The 13,767-nt window shown below is 35.8% G+C and overlaps 1 protein-coding gene across 1 annotated transcript; it reads left to right on the top strand.

Annotated features, from left to right (window-relative positions):
• Window positions 1–1,331: 1,331 nt before the first annotated feature.
• Window positions 1,332–12,951, top strand: LOC123531754 (uncharacterized). Its single transcript, XM_045312992.2, has 6 exons — window positions 1,332–1,548; window positions 4,494–4,658; window positions 10,086–10,205; window positions 10,572–10,704; window positions 11,374–11,582; window positions 12,060–12,951. The coding sequence occupies exons 1-6, from the start codon at window positions 1,432–1,434 to the stop codon at window positions 12,321–12,323; spliced, it is 1,008 nt and encodes a 335-aa protein (XP_045168927.2). The 5' UTR covers window positions 1,332–1,431; the 3' UTR covers window positions 12,324–12,951.
• The last annotated feature ends 816 nt before the right edge of the window (window positions 12,952–13,767 follow it).

The raw sequence follows: 13,767 nt of genomic DNA, 5'->3' as shown, positions 1-13,767 counted from the left end.
ATTTTTCAACATGTTCATTTTCACCAAGTTTGGCATAGAATGTACATATGACACTGAACAATGATCAAGTGGGTGAAAATAACAAATAATCAAGGCCTTCGAGTGGTTTATCGTCTAGTTTACCACTGTTCAGAGTTCAGATGCGTAGAATTGAACCACGAGGGCGTTAGCCCGAGTGATTAAATACTGAAGCATCTGAACGATGAACCGTGGTAAATCAGACGATAAATCACAACAAGGCCTTGATTGTTTTCATTCTGACATGCTCATTGACATATTTTAATAAATATTATGCTGGACTTCATTTACCCGAGGAGTAATGTATCGGACGTCATGCGGCAATTTGACGTCATAATTGACGTCATAATGCTCTCTTACCGGTCCGCGCGCGTCAACCGTTGTTTATCACAGAATATACAGAGCTTGAATTCCTTCTTTGTTTAACTGGAAATCAAATCGAGTCATGTTAGAATAAACGTTAGATACTGGTTCAAATCATGACCCCGGGGTCAAAATTGACTTCGCCCCAGGGGTCACTTGATTTTACATAGATTTCTATAGGAAAATCTCCAAATTTAAAAAAAAAATAAACAAGAAGGCCTAGAGCTTAGATATTTGACATGTAGCATTGTCTAGTGGACCTCTACAAAATTTGTTCAAATCATGACCCCGGGATTAAAATTGACCCCGCCCCAGGGGTCACTTGATTTTACATAGGAAAATCTTCAAAAAAGTTCTAAAAATAAACCAGAAGGTCTAGATCTTAGATATTTGACATGGAGTATTGCCTAGTAGACTTCTACAAAATTTGTTCAAATCATGACCCCCGGGGTCAAATTGACCCCGCCCCATGGGGTTACTTGATTGTACATAGAAAAATCCTCAAAATTTTCTAAAAATAAACCAGAAGGCCTAGAGCTTAGATATTTGACATAGAGCATTGCCTAGTGGACCTCTACAAAATTTGTTCAAATCATGACCCCCGGCGTCAAATTGGCCCCGCCCCAGGGGTTACTTGATTGTACATAGGAAAATCTTCCAAAAATGTCTATAAATAAACTAGAAGGCCTAGAGCTTAGTTATTTGGTGTGTAGCATTGCCTAGTAGATCTCTACCAAGTTTGTTCAAATCATGACCCCGGGGTCAAGCTTAAATGCAAATCTTCACAGCAACCATTTAACCAGGTGAGCGATATAGGGCCATCATGGCCCTCTTGTTATGATTTTTTGAGAGAAATTATTTTTCGTCTAAAATGTGTGAGTTAGTCCAATTAACAGCTTAGATTTATTTCCTCAACGGAAATGATATCTTGAAATTATAATCGGACACTTTGATAAATCGATCTGTACATGACCAAAATCATAGTACGATGTAAATTCTCGTAAGGCAGATAGTGAGGTTTCGGATTATATCAGGGTACCGGAAGTAAAGATGGGAGAAAACAATAACAAATGTCTGTACTGTGTGATCGGGACGCTGGTAGTGATTGGAGTTATTTTACTCGTCATCATTCTTCCGCTTAGCTTCGTAACTTTAGAGTACTATGAGGTAGGAACTTTCACAGTCATTATTTAAAAGAAAAACTCTATATTGGCTGATTTTGGTCACTTCGTTCTGACGTGTTAGAGAGCGCCTACACGACAGAACGAAAACTTAGCGCGCCAATACGACACATACCTTATTTGTCGTATGTGTGCGTTCGTTTGTCGTTCTAGTATGTTGATACGATGAAGCTTTTCAAAAACGTCATGCCAGAACAAAGTGATAGACGTCAGCCACATCAGAACTCTACATTTTCAAAATTTCTTTTTACGTTGACATATACACGTACGTACTCATGTGCAGTAATTGTCTAGTTTACCGGTAATTAAGTTTCTTATTTAGCGTGGGTATATACTAATAGCCGGCTACTAGAGTCGATGAAACAACTTTTTTCCAGCCGAGCCCATTACAGGTGTCATGTTGATACTGCTGGAGATGGCACCAGTTTGAGAAAATTATCACTAACTGACAGTCGTGAACCGATCTCGGATTGCTGGCAGTGTAAAACTGCACCACTGTCAAAGTTTGATACAAAAAGTATCCATTAAACACTAATAAAAACCCGCTTTTTTGCACTTAGTAATAATATGCTATAATTTTGATTAAATGCAATGATTTTTCGCAAGAGAAGCGTTTAAAACCATATGTGGAATTATTAAAATGAATATAACTTAAATAAGCAAAGCAAAAACTCTATCTCATTGCATTATACTTTTACTTTTTATCAATTTTATTTACATATTTTTCAATAAATATCGCTGGAGACTCTCCCTGTACCCAAAGTTTACAAGTTATATCACTTTAAATCATCTTGACAATAATCTAGTAGGCCTACATATAAAGATCAATGTATACATGCTTTTTGTCCAGACTAACTAACTAGAAGTATGAAAAATAAATAAATGCTAACATTCATTCGGATTGTTTACGTTAAAGTTTCACTTGACCTTCAAACAGGACGCGATGTACGCAATTAGCCATTTAGGAAGAGTTGGACATATCCGCGTATTGATATATCCTCTTATGATGGAAAAATACATAAATTAAAAAATACAAGGCTATTATCTCGTGTAAATCATGGCTGGAAATATTTTTAAAAATTCGTTTTCCCGTACATACCTGACCGTAAAACAATTTTTTGTTTTGTTAGGTTTAACGTCACATTGGCAGCTGTATGTCATATGGCGACTTTTAAGTTTTCATTGTGGAGGAAGACCTCAGGTGCCAGTCTGAGCCTTTTTTTTTTCACCACGGCGGGCCGCCCTGGGTAGAACCAGTGACCTTCCTAAGTCAGCTAGATGGCTTCCACACTCAAACGAATGCTACATCCCACGTGATGTTCCGAACCCACAGCGATGAAAGACAGATGATTTAAAGCCAATGACCGTTACCACTCGATCACAAAGGTACTAACAGCAGTAATATAATTTTGTGACATATGAGTAAATTTAAGAAACTTTCAAAATGTTAGGAAGAAAAGCGATCTTTACAATTACATAACAATATATCGTTTACAAAATGTCCTAAATTCTTTCGAAATATTGACTTTGTATATTACAGAGGTACTTGAACTTTGAAAAAATATTGCAATAAGTTTAAAGGCATTCAGTTTTATGTTAATGGGTCGATTTTAGAATAATTAAGGTCTCTAGCTTTCTACGTTTCAATTAAGTTTACGAAATCCACACAAGCTTTTGATACTAATAGTAATACTTTTATTCCCACCAATAATGATGAGCATAACATATATACAGACATCAGTATGATATACATTATAAGAAAACAACTATATACAGATGACATATGAAAATCATCATTATGAACTTCACAAAATGAGACATGCACATAGATAGGCATCGAGTGCATTGTCACGCGTGAATTCCAAGTCAGGATCGATCCCACGGAAACTTAATGCGTTTTCCACATGTGTCAGGAAACTTAATGAGTTTTCCACATGTATTCAGAGAGGCAGAGAGTTCACTATCACGCTTCAGCGCTATTCCGGAAAAGATAATGAGTTTGCCACATTGACTCAGAGATGCAGGAAGTGCACTTTCATGCCTGAGTGCCAAATAGAGAATTTAATGACTTTTTCATCCGGTACAAATTTACGCATGAATACCAAAGCTCAACCATAAAAGACTTGTTTGATTAATGACCAGCGCTATGAGCATACAGTACCTAAAAATAGTTGCACCGACGTCGGAAGTTCATTCTAAAATTAGACTATGAGTTCATTTGAACGACCTCTTGTTAAAACAGATACATGGTCATTTACTTAGTGGACGCCGAAAGGTACACATCGTGGACAAAATAGTAATCTTCAGTAAATCTTTCTTTTTTAAACATGTATTTATCTTAAACAATGTTTAATGTTTTAGTTTTAATGTGATAAATATTTCGATTTAGATTAGTAATGTTCTTTGCTTTTTAATATAATATGTTTTAATTAAAAACATGCGTCTGTTCATTTAGGTCTGATCGAGATGAATTTGTATGGTTAAATATAATTAATATTCTGTTTGATTTTCTTGTAATAGTTTGTTTTCATGTTATCTCCCCGTCTAGGGCTGAGCACCTGACCCTCAATGTGCGCGACCATGCCCTAGATAGGTATACGAGTCAGCTCCGTATACTTCTGGGAGACATTTTCTATTTATAGAACATAAAGTCCTTTTCAGTATGACAGTCTTAAAATAGATTTATAATGATCGCTTCTATTTATAACATTTTTTTTTTTTTTTTTTTTTTTAACATTGTGAAGTCATTCTTAAGATAGAAAGATGATGTCATTCTAAAAATAGAATTCAAAATGGCCGCTGCGTATGACGTCATTCTCACGCATGCGCAGTCGTGATGCCAAACCGGCCCCTATACTTCTAATGATGTTTTGATACAACTTTAAAATATTACTGAAATCATTCCAAAGTCTAAACAATTTGTAATTCCAGTATGGGTTTGCAAAGGCGCGGAGTACGGGAACAGTGGACACAAGTACAGTCTACTCTGGGGGTAAACATTTTCTTGGCCCTAACTACGAGTTCAAGAAGTTCAAGGCAGATGCGCATTACCTGGATCTGAAAGAAATTCGAGTTTTTACTGCTGATAAACTCGAGGTATGTTTGTGCTTACATTTTGGTACATATATATGATAAATAAATAATCTTGGTAATGTTTCGAAATTCTACAACAGTACTATAGTAAGAAATCGCATTTTCGGTTTTTTGGAAAATAGATAATCTTTGTACTAGTCTGGAATTTAGCACCAAAAGAGCAGTAAGAATTGTTTTTAATGTTATATATATAAAACTATTATAATCTGTGAAATCTTTTGTAACATAAATACATTTTCGGAGAAGGCTATTTTTGACGTCTTATTTTGACGCTTGATAGTAAAGGCCATTTATGAAAAAAGGGGAAAAAACTTGCAAAGAATTGATTTTTGGTGAAAGCATTAAACAATATGTATGTAACAGCATACTAAAAGTATAGAATGTTATCATGGTGCAAAATGCATTTTTTGGGGTAAAAAGTTTAAAAATATAATTGAAATTGTGAATTTCTGGAATCGGCCCATAATGATGTCAATATTTTTATTAAGAAAGCGAAATTTTGCATGGTAGTAGACAATTATAACACAAAAAAATTAAGCTCATGATTATTTTTAAAAAAATCCAATATGGCCGCCAAAATCCAAGATGGTCGCCATTAAATTCTCATTTCACAGGAAAACCGTTTAAGTATGTCACAACATAAGTTCAAGTAGTGTATGAAATGACCAGCATCATAGAAGATACACACATTTTATTTCAAAACACACAAACTTCAGTCTTAAACAAATTCAAGATGGCTTCTCAATTCCAAGATGGCCGCCACGGGGTCATTTAGACAATACAGACCCCGAATAAGAAAATGCCCCTAAAAATGGTTCGACTGAAAATATTTTTCTTGCATCAAACATGACCCCCATTTTTTCTGATTTTTATTCAGCACTGACAATATTCATCAACAGAATGTAAGATACAGACATTTAAAGTAGGTCCTGATGTGTGCTACAGCCATTGGAAATATGACAATTTTATATAGAATAACTAAGAACAGCTATTTAGTGTGCTGTAACATACAAGGGTACATTGGTAAAAATTGAAATCTGGCCAGATGAGGATGGAAAAGGTCTACTTTGACTAGAATTTGATAGAAGATGGTAAATTTATTGCAATTTTGCTTTAAATATTGATAAACACAAAAAGACCACATTTTAAATGTATTTGTGTGTATGCACAGTACTTCTTCTCAAAACTGCATTTTGGTATCCTAAAACGATTGCTAATTTCTAGTAGTCAGAGGTACAGTTGAACATATTTTACAGTTTAAATGTGTAATTTGCCCTGACAGTGTAGCAGATCACAGTAGAAAATGACAACAATCTTAGAGAAAAAAGTTTTTCTTATAGGCATACAGGCACTTAATAGGAAAATGGTCAAAAATCATTGTTGCGTAATGGGGGATTCACAAAGTCCTCATTTTTTGCTCTTTAGAGCTATTTTCCTTATTTTCTTTGCAATATTTGCTGATCTATGCCTGACATGTAGGTGGCATTTTCATAATAAAATAATAACACTACAGAATGTGTCATGTTGACGTACATCATACACTACCACTAGAGGGATCTCATTGTTTAGCTAATTTTGCAGTTTGTGTGTTTGACTGAAAATATTTTTTCTGCATCAAGCATGACCCCTGCTTTCCTTTTTCATTTTATTCAGTATTGACAATATAATTGCAAGAAAATATAAGTTACAGACATTTAAAATAGGTCCTGATGTGCGCTGCAGTCATTGGGAATATGTGAATTTTATAAAGAATAAAAAAAAGAACAGCTATTAAGTGTGTCATAACCTTTAACAAAAACATTAATTGAATACATTTTACTAAAGTACGATTCGCAATAGCATAGAAATCTATGTCATAACAACACTTCCACAGAGCATATGTAAATATCAGGATACGAGTTATATGACACAGGAAAATGCTTACGCCTTTAGTATCTAGAACAATGTAATGGGTCCAAACGCTACGGTGACTGTCCTATGTTAAAACGTAGAGCTGGTGAGACCATATACAGTACCTTATAAATATTTTTTTCTCTGGCTACCTCGCCTAAATGATTCATGACTGTAATGATTTCAGGGATCAGGCGAATCACTCAATGTTTCAAACTAACAACCTTCAACTAATGATAATCAGCTCAAACGCCTATAGGCTTCCTGATTCAGAAGATTACCGGTGTTCTCTTACATGAAGCTGCAACTCAATATGATTGCCCTAACTCCTGGATGCTCAGCGCTTATATGCTATAAAATACAGCATTAAAATGACCCTAATGCCTTGGCTGTACTCCGCCGATAACGTTGAACCTCGTTCTCTTACTGATTTAGAAGATACCAAACCAAACATCTCTGTCTCAGATTTCTGATGATCAGCCTGTATTTGCTATTGTCTATCCCGTAAAGGTTTAATTTCTATGCGTTGGTCTTTACACTCGAAACCTAGTTACAATACTTCAACTCTTCTTTAGTCTCAAACGTCTTTTTTATATAATTTATCTGCCCTAACAGTATAGCTGCAACAGCTCTTTTTTCAAGGTACTAGGATAAATTATAAGTTAAATCCTTGATGTGTGGATACAGAATGACTTCAATGACATTGTAATTCATCTACTTATCTATACCCTAGCAGAGGTGTGCTTTGACTGGTGCTATTAATGGAACTTGTTTCTGATTGGTCCAAATTCGAACATATTTTACATTAAATACACGAGTACTTGATCTAACAAATAGTTGGTTCTCTTTTACTATACGATTGTATTTAAAATATTGTGTGATGCTGAGATCCAGCTATGACTGTTATTAACCCAAGTCGTTCATAAGGTTATAACACATTAAATAGCTGTTCATCTTTATACTATATACAATTGACATATTTCCAATGGCTGTAGCACACATCAGGACCAATTTAGAATGTCTATAACTTACATTTTCTTGAAGAATATTATCAGTGCTGAATAAAAATCAAAAGAAAAGCAGGGGTTATGTTTGATGCAAGAAAAATATTTTCAGTCAAACACACAAATTGCAAAATCAGCTGAAAATGAGACCCCAGGTTGTAGTGGTGGAGTATGATATGTTTCCATGACAAATTCTGTCATGTTATTATTTCATTGTGAAAACGCTACCTACATGTCAAGCATAGTAATTTATGTCATTTCAGAAAAATAGTTAAAAATATAAGGAAAATAGCTCTACAGAACAAAAAAAGGAAGAAAAAGGCTGAGGACTATTTGAATCTACCATATTTTTCGTGCCATTTTCCTATTTAATGAAAAAGAAAATTATCTGAAAACACCTTTTAATGTAATTTTGCCTCAAAACTATGATTATCATATGGGAAATGATATTACTGAGAAAGAAAAGTACCCATACTCATATATTTTGTTAATAAATAAGGAAGTTATCGCTGCTTTACAACAATTTCTACTGCCGAATGACTCGGCAATTTTATCTGTATACTTCACTATTGCCTCGTATTGAATCTGCTGGCAGTATGTTTTCCATCTTAGGTAAACTACATACTGTTACTAACAATAACCAGCTTATTATATGTAAAAGCAATGATATGAGACAATTTGACATAAAATCGACGACAGTTCTGGTTTAAATGTCGTTTTTATGGCGGCCATATTGGATTTAGGACGCCATTTTGTTTTCTTCTAAATTTCTAATTAGTTTACATTTTGCACAATATAGTAATCTAATGTAGTGCCAAAGTTGGACCTCGTAAGATGCATAAATCAGTTTTTAAAAGCCGATTCCAGAAATCCGCAGTTCCATTAATATTTTAAACATTTTAACCCCAAAAATAGACATTTTGCATCATGATACTTTTCTATACTTTTTATATGTTGTTGCATACATCTTGTATAATACTTACACAAAAAATCAATTCTTTGCGAGTTTTTTTCCTTTATTTGGCATTTTGGCCATAAATGGCCTTTACTATGAATATCATAAAGGTCCTCGTATAAAGTTGTGTGCAAATGATAAAGTAACTTTTTGAAATATAGTATGTGACTTTCAAAATTTAGCATTCTTGCATCCAGCGATCAACCATGATCCCCGGATGAACGTCCAGGGACTTTGTCGGGCCACTTGTGGATGAGAAATTTAGTTCCGACAGTACGATAGCCTAGTGGTAGAGCGTCCGCTTCGAGTGCGGGAGGTCGTGGGTTCGATCCCCGGCCGCGTCATACCAAAGACGTGAAAAATGGTACTAGAAGCTCCCTTGCTTGGCGCTCAGCATTAAAAGGGAAACTGGCTTCTCTTCTCTCATACCCTCGTGGCGATGGATTCCATCAGGAACTTGAGGTGTCGAGAGTGTTTAATATAAGTTGTTGAACTTGCTTCACAATAGTTGTTAAGTCCAGCTTTAGAAATACTGATGCCAGTGGTATTATAGGAGAGCACAGTGAAGTCACTATAGAATAGACTTGGATATTTATTTTTTTATGCCCCCACTTAGGGGGGGGGGGGGGCATATAGATTTGCTCTTGTCCGTCCGTCCTTCCGTCCGTCCGTCTGTCCGTCCGTCCGTCCTTCCGAAAATGTTGTGTCGCGCGTAGCTCTGAAAGTATTTGACGTAGAGTCACAAAACTTTACAAGAATGTTGGTCAGCATGTGTAGTTGTGCACCTGGGGTTTCGCGTCCGGATTCATTCAGTCATGTAGAAGTTATGGCCCCTGACTTTGTAAAAATTGGTCATTTTAATGTTGTGTCGTGCCTAGCTCCAAAAGTATATGACCTAGAGTCACAAAACTTTACAGGAATGTTGGTCAGCATGTGTAGTTGTGCACCTGGGGTTTCGCGTCCGGATTCATCCAGACATGTAGGAGTTATGGCCCCTGACTTAGTAAAATATTGGTTATTTTAATGTTGTGTCGCGCATAGCTCCAAAAGTATTTGACCTAGAATCACCAAAGTTTACAGGAATGTTGGTCAGCATGTGTAGTTGTGCACCTGGGGTTTCACGTCCGGATTCATGCATTCATGTAGAAGTTATGGCCCCTGACTTTGTAAAAATTGGTCATTTTAATGTTGTGTCGTGCCTAGATCCAAAAGTATATGACCTAGAGTCACAAAACTTTACAGGCATGTTGGTCAGCATGTGTAGTTGTGCACCTGGGGTTTCGCTTCCGGATTCATCTAGTCATGTAAGAGTTATGGCCCCTGACTTAGTAAAAAATTGGTCATTTTAATGTTGTGTCGCGCATAGCCCCAAAAGTATTTGACCTAGAATCACCAAAGTTTACAGGAATGTTGGTCAGCATGTGTAGTTGTGCACCTGGGGTTTCGCATCCGGATTCATTCAGTATTGTAGGAGTTCTGGCCCCTGACTAATGTCATGTAGTGGGGGCATCTGTGTCCCATGGACACATTTCTAGCTTTTTTGCATATAATTATTGATTACGAACTTGTCTATTTTGCAAGGTATCAATTACTGCGCATGCACAGTATTTCTTGCGTCAGGATGAACTTCCTCTTCTTCATGATGCATATGATATTTACTACGAGGATGTCATGAAAACGAGTGCAGTCGACGCTCTCAAAGTAAGTTACCTTGTTTAATTGTAATTGAAATATAGAACATTACAGTCTGATGGCTCTAAAACTAGTTTTGTTTTTGTATAAATACTTGAATTTCTTCTTTCTGAAATTCAGCACTATAGGAGTTGACTTTATAAGGTTGCGGACTCGTTTACCATAAAACGCTTTAACTGTATTCGGGGAATATGTAAAGTATATGATTTTTATAAGTTCTACAAACTTGAAACCATTTTTCCTCACAGAAGTTTATTTTTGATAGAAGTTATATTTACTAATATAAGTTCAATCATTGACAGGAACTATATTTTCCTGCAGAGTAAGTAAGTATGTATCCTGTACATGATTTGAGCAAGTATACATTCTTTCTAGGGCGCAATACCTATTTATGTGACTACGGAATTAATTACCAAACGACCCGAGATCGAGAGGGTGATATACGATGCAGTAAGACAGAGGCTTGGTGGGAAATGCTGCAGACCAAATTGTAGAGCGTATAAAGACGGTAAACAAGGCTTTTTTATTTTGTATCATTCTATACCTTTATCTAACTTCTTACCAGCGATCCAATCGTCCACTCGCAGCTGGTTGCACGTCCATACCATATCTGTATTGTACAGAATAAGTGACATAATATAAGTTTTCTTGTCTTTCATTCGCAAAGACAACATCTTTTGCAAAATCTCGGACTTACATTTTCCAAACACAGTAAAATAATCCACAGAAACCACTGTTTTATTAAACATCAATGGTCTCGGAACTTTATTAACGCTCCTATCAAAGTCGCAAGGGTTTGAGGAAAATGATAGTTATCTATAGGGTTTCCATAAATTCAAATTTAGAACATATAAGGAAAAGGCTGAAGCCTATACGAATTGCTCGAGTTGGTCCTGATGCTGGGGTCATTGATGTGTTTATCTTATATAATCTGATTATTACATATATTAACTTTGCCCATACCACAATGAACAATTCAAACTTTAAACTTCAGCACCTTGAAATCATTACAGGTCTTGACAAATACCGTGTTTATTTGATATCATTCCGTAAACAAAAAGTAAATAGTAAAAGCTGTCAGTTAAATCAAATAACAGCCTATTCGTCGAAGTGTAGTTAAATGCAACCATATCAAAATAAACCGGCATTGGATTAATGATATTTTCTTCCATAACAGCGTGTCCAGCAGGGTGCAAAGCACGCACCACATGCAAGGACTCTGACAAAGGACTCAACGTTGATGTAAAATACTTCCAACTGACCAACATCGTCATAACAAATGACGTCATGGAAAGACTAATGGAAAAGCTTCTTCAGATCGAGAAAAACCTCAGGGAGAAACATATCCAGAGTGCGACCGTCATTCGGAGACAAACAGCCGGAATGGTACGGTATTAGTAATGATTCATGTTTGATGTTAAGGTTCTGGTGCCGTAATGACAGTCGGCAAATTACACATGTTTCGTATGCGATTTCGACATTCTTCGGTTTTTACGGAAAGCTATGTTATGTCGAATTGCCAGAACGAGTTAACGTAGTCACACGGAAAATGTCGAGTTTCATTACGGGTCTATTACCTTAAGGGCTTTAAAAGTGAATATTTTAGTCAAGGAAAGTTTGAACAAAACCTTTACAAGCCGTCTTACAGGCATTATACAATATATCTCCTAAGAATTTAAGACATTTGACTAGTTGTGGGCTCTTCATGTGGTTATTACTGAAACATTTAGTGTAAAAAAGTAACTCGATATCTTTAAGGAATGGGGTTACTTATATTGAAACAAGTCAGCGGTCTATTTACTATTTTTGTAGATAGAATGTAAGACAGACATATTATTAGACTTAACTTTTTCCTCACTTTAGGTTGCAGAAATAAAAAATCAAGCGAAGGAAATAAGAGAAACTGCGACGGCCGAGTCACAGAAGGTTAAAGTTGTATCTGGAGCAGACTACACTAGCACCGTGGAGAAAGCAAGAGGAGCTGGTCTTAGACAGTTGTACACTAGTCTGGGGATCAACAAAACAGAGCACAAGAACAGTTTCGACTATCTTCGCACACTTAGAGGACTTGATAACATTCACCTTACCATAGATTTCCAACAGAGGATTGCCGGAACCTTAAAATAGGATACAACACAGCTCTTTGAAAAAAACATGAATTTATATTTTTACGTTGCACTCAGTTTAAGAAAGTTGCAGTTTAAATGGCCTCTAACGTTTTGCTGTACAAATAAGATAATGGCCATTTTGTATAATATATTATACAAATACTTATTATCCATATTTTTCGTAACAGTTTTTTTTTTTTGGTCATTTTTGTTTTAAAAACTTCAAAAAATTCAAACTGAAAGGGCGGTTATGGCAGCTTTACAGTTATTTCGAACAATTATGCTTGTTGTCTTTTCTAGCCAGACCACTTTGTATTTCAAGTACCTCTTGTGTGAATTGTTCACTTATATAGATATTATGAAACGTTGGTACATCCGACCGTCAGCTTAGCACAGAAATGATATACAAACATGATATTTTGAAATCTTACAGAGCTATGCATTGTTTTATTTCGCACGTGGTCTCGGAACTGGCGGTAATATTACTCATTTCATTCATGCAGTGGTCTTGTAATGAAATTTTTTTTGTTGCCTTTGTTAAATTTGTTAAAACGAAATGATGTTTTCACACAATATGAGATAACTATGTTACTTATACTTATTTCTAGACTAGCCACTAGACTGATAATAAATATATTTCTACATTTTTCCCTTTTTTGACCAATTCAATTTCATATAGACAAAAGCCAGTCTATTTTAGAGATTTTCACAGAGGAATGATGTTGAAATATTCTCAAGTATATAATGTTTAAACAAAATAGAACCTTACATACATGACAATGCAGGCATGGTGCAAACTGCAGGATGAATAATTTGGCAAAAAAAGGCCCAATCTTCCACTCAGAAACATGAAACATATCAACAGAGCTATATTTGCAGTCTATACGATCAATGCTTTGGCCACATCTGTTAACAGCTTTACCATCACTACTTTTGATAACTAACTCATCTTCCTTAGGCCTGATTTCACAATTCTTCATACGATAGGTGCCGACCGCTTATATATTACGGACATTATTTTTCCAATATAGGGTTCAAACCATTGACAGTGAAGTGTATATTGCAGTAAAGGGCGTGCTGAGCAGCTCTAAATTTAAGTTAGACTTGCTGTTTTATACACAGAAACTGTGATATCTGGACAGGCCGGGTAATTGTTGGAACCTGAACGGGACTGTTACTTAGAGCATCTCGACAGCTAATCTTTCATTGTTTCAATATGACCGTTATTTTTCAAGTATCTCAATATCCAGATAATGCGCACAAAATTTGTTGAGTTGACACATCTGTATATTACGTACAGTCAGGCAGAGGAACATACAACGCGATTTTCTCAAGTCCCCGGGTCAAAACCGATGGCGAGACTAAGACAAACTATTTAGTCTCGTTGTTATTTGTCAGGAATAGTTATCCATGAAGCTACGACAAACCTTCACCTAAAGTCTTAATTTGTACTTTTATCGTGT

Source organism: Mercenaria mercenaria, chromosome 11, assembly GCF_021730395.1.
Source record: "Mercenaria mercenaria strain notata chromosome 11, MADL_Memer_1, whole genome shotgun sequence".
Taxonomy (NCBI): Eukaryota; Metazoa; Mollusca; class Bivalvia; order Venerida; family Veneridae; genus Mercenaria; species Mercenaria mercenaria.
This window is presented reverse-complemented; position numbering and strand designations above follow the sequence as displayed.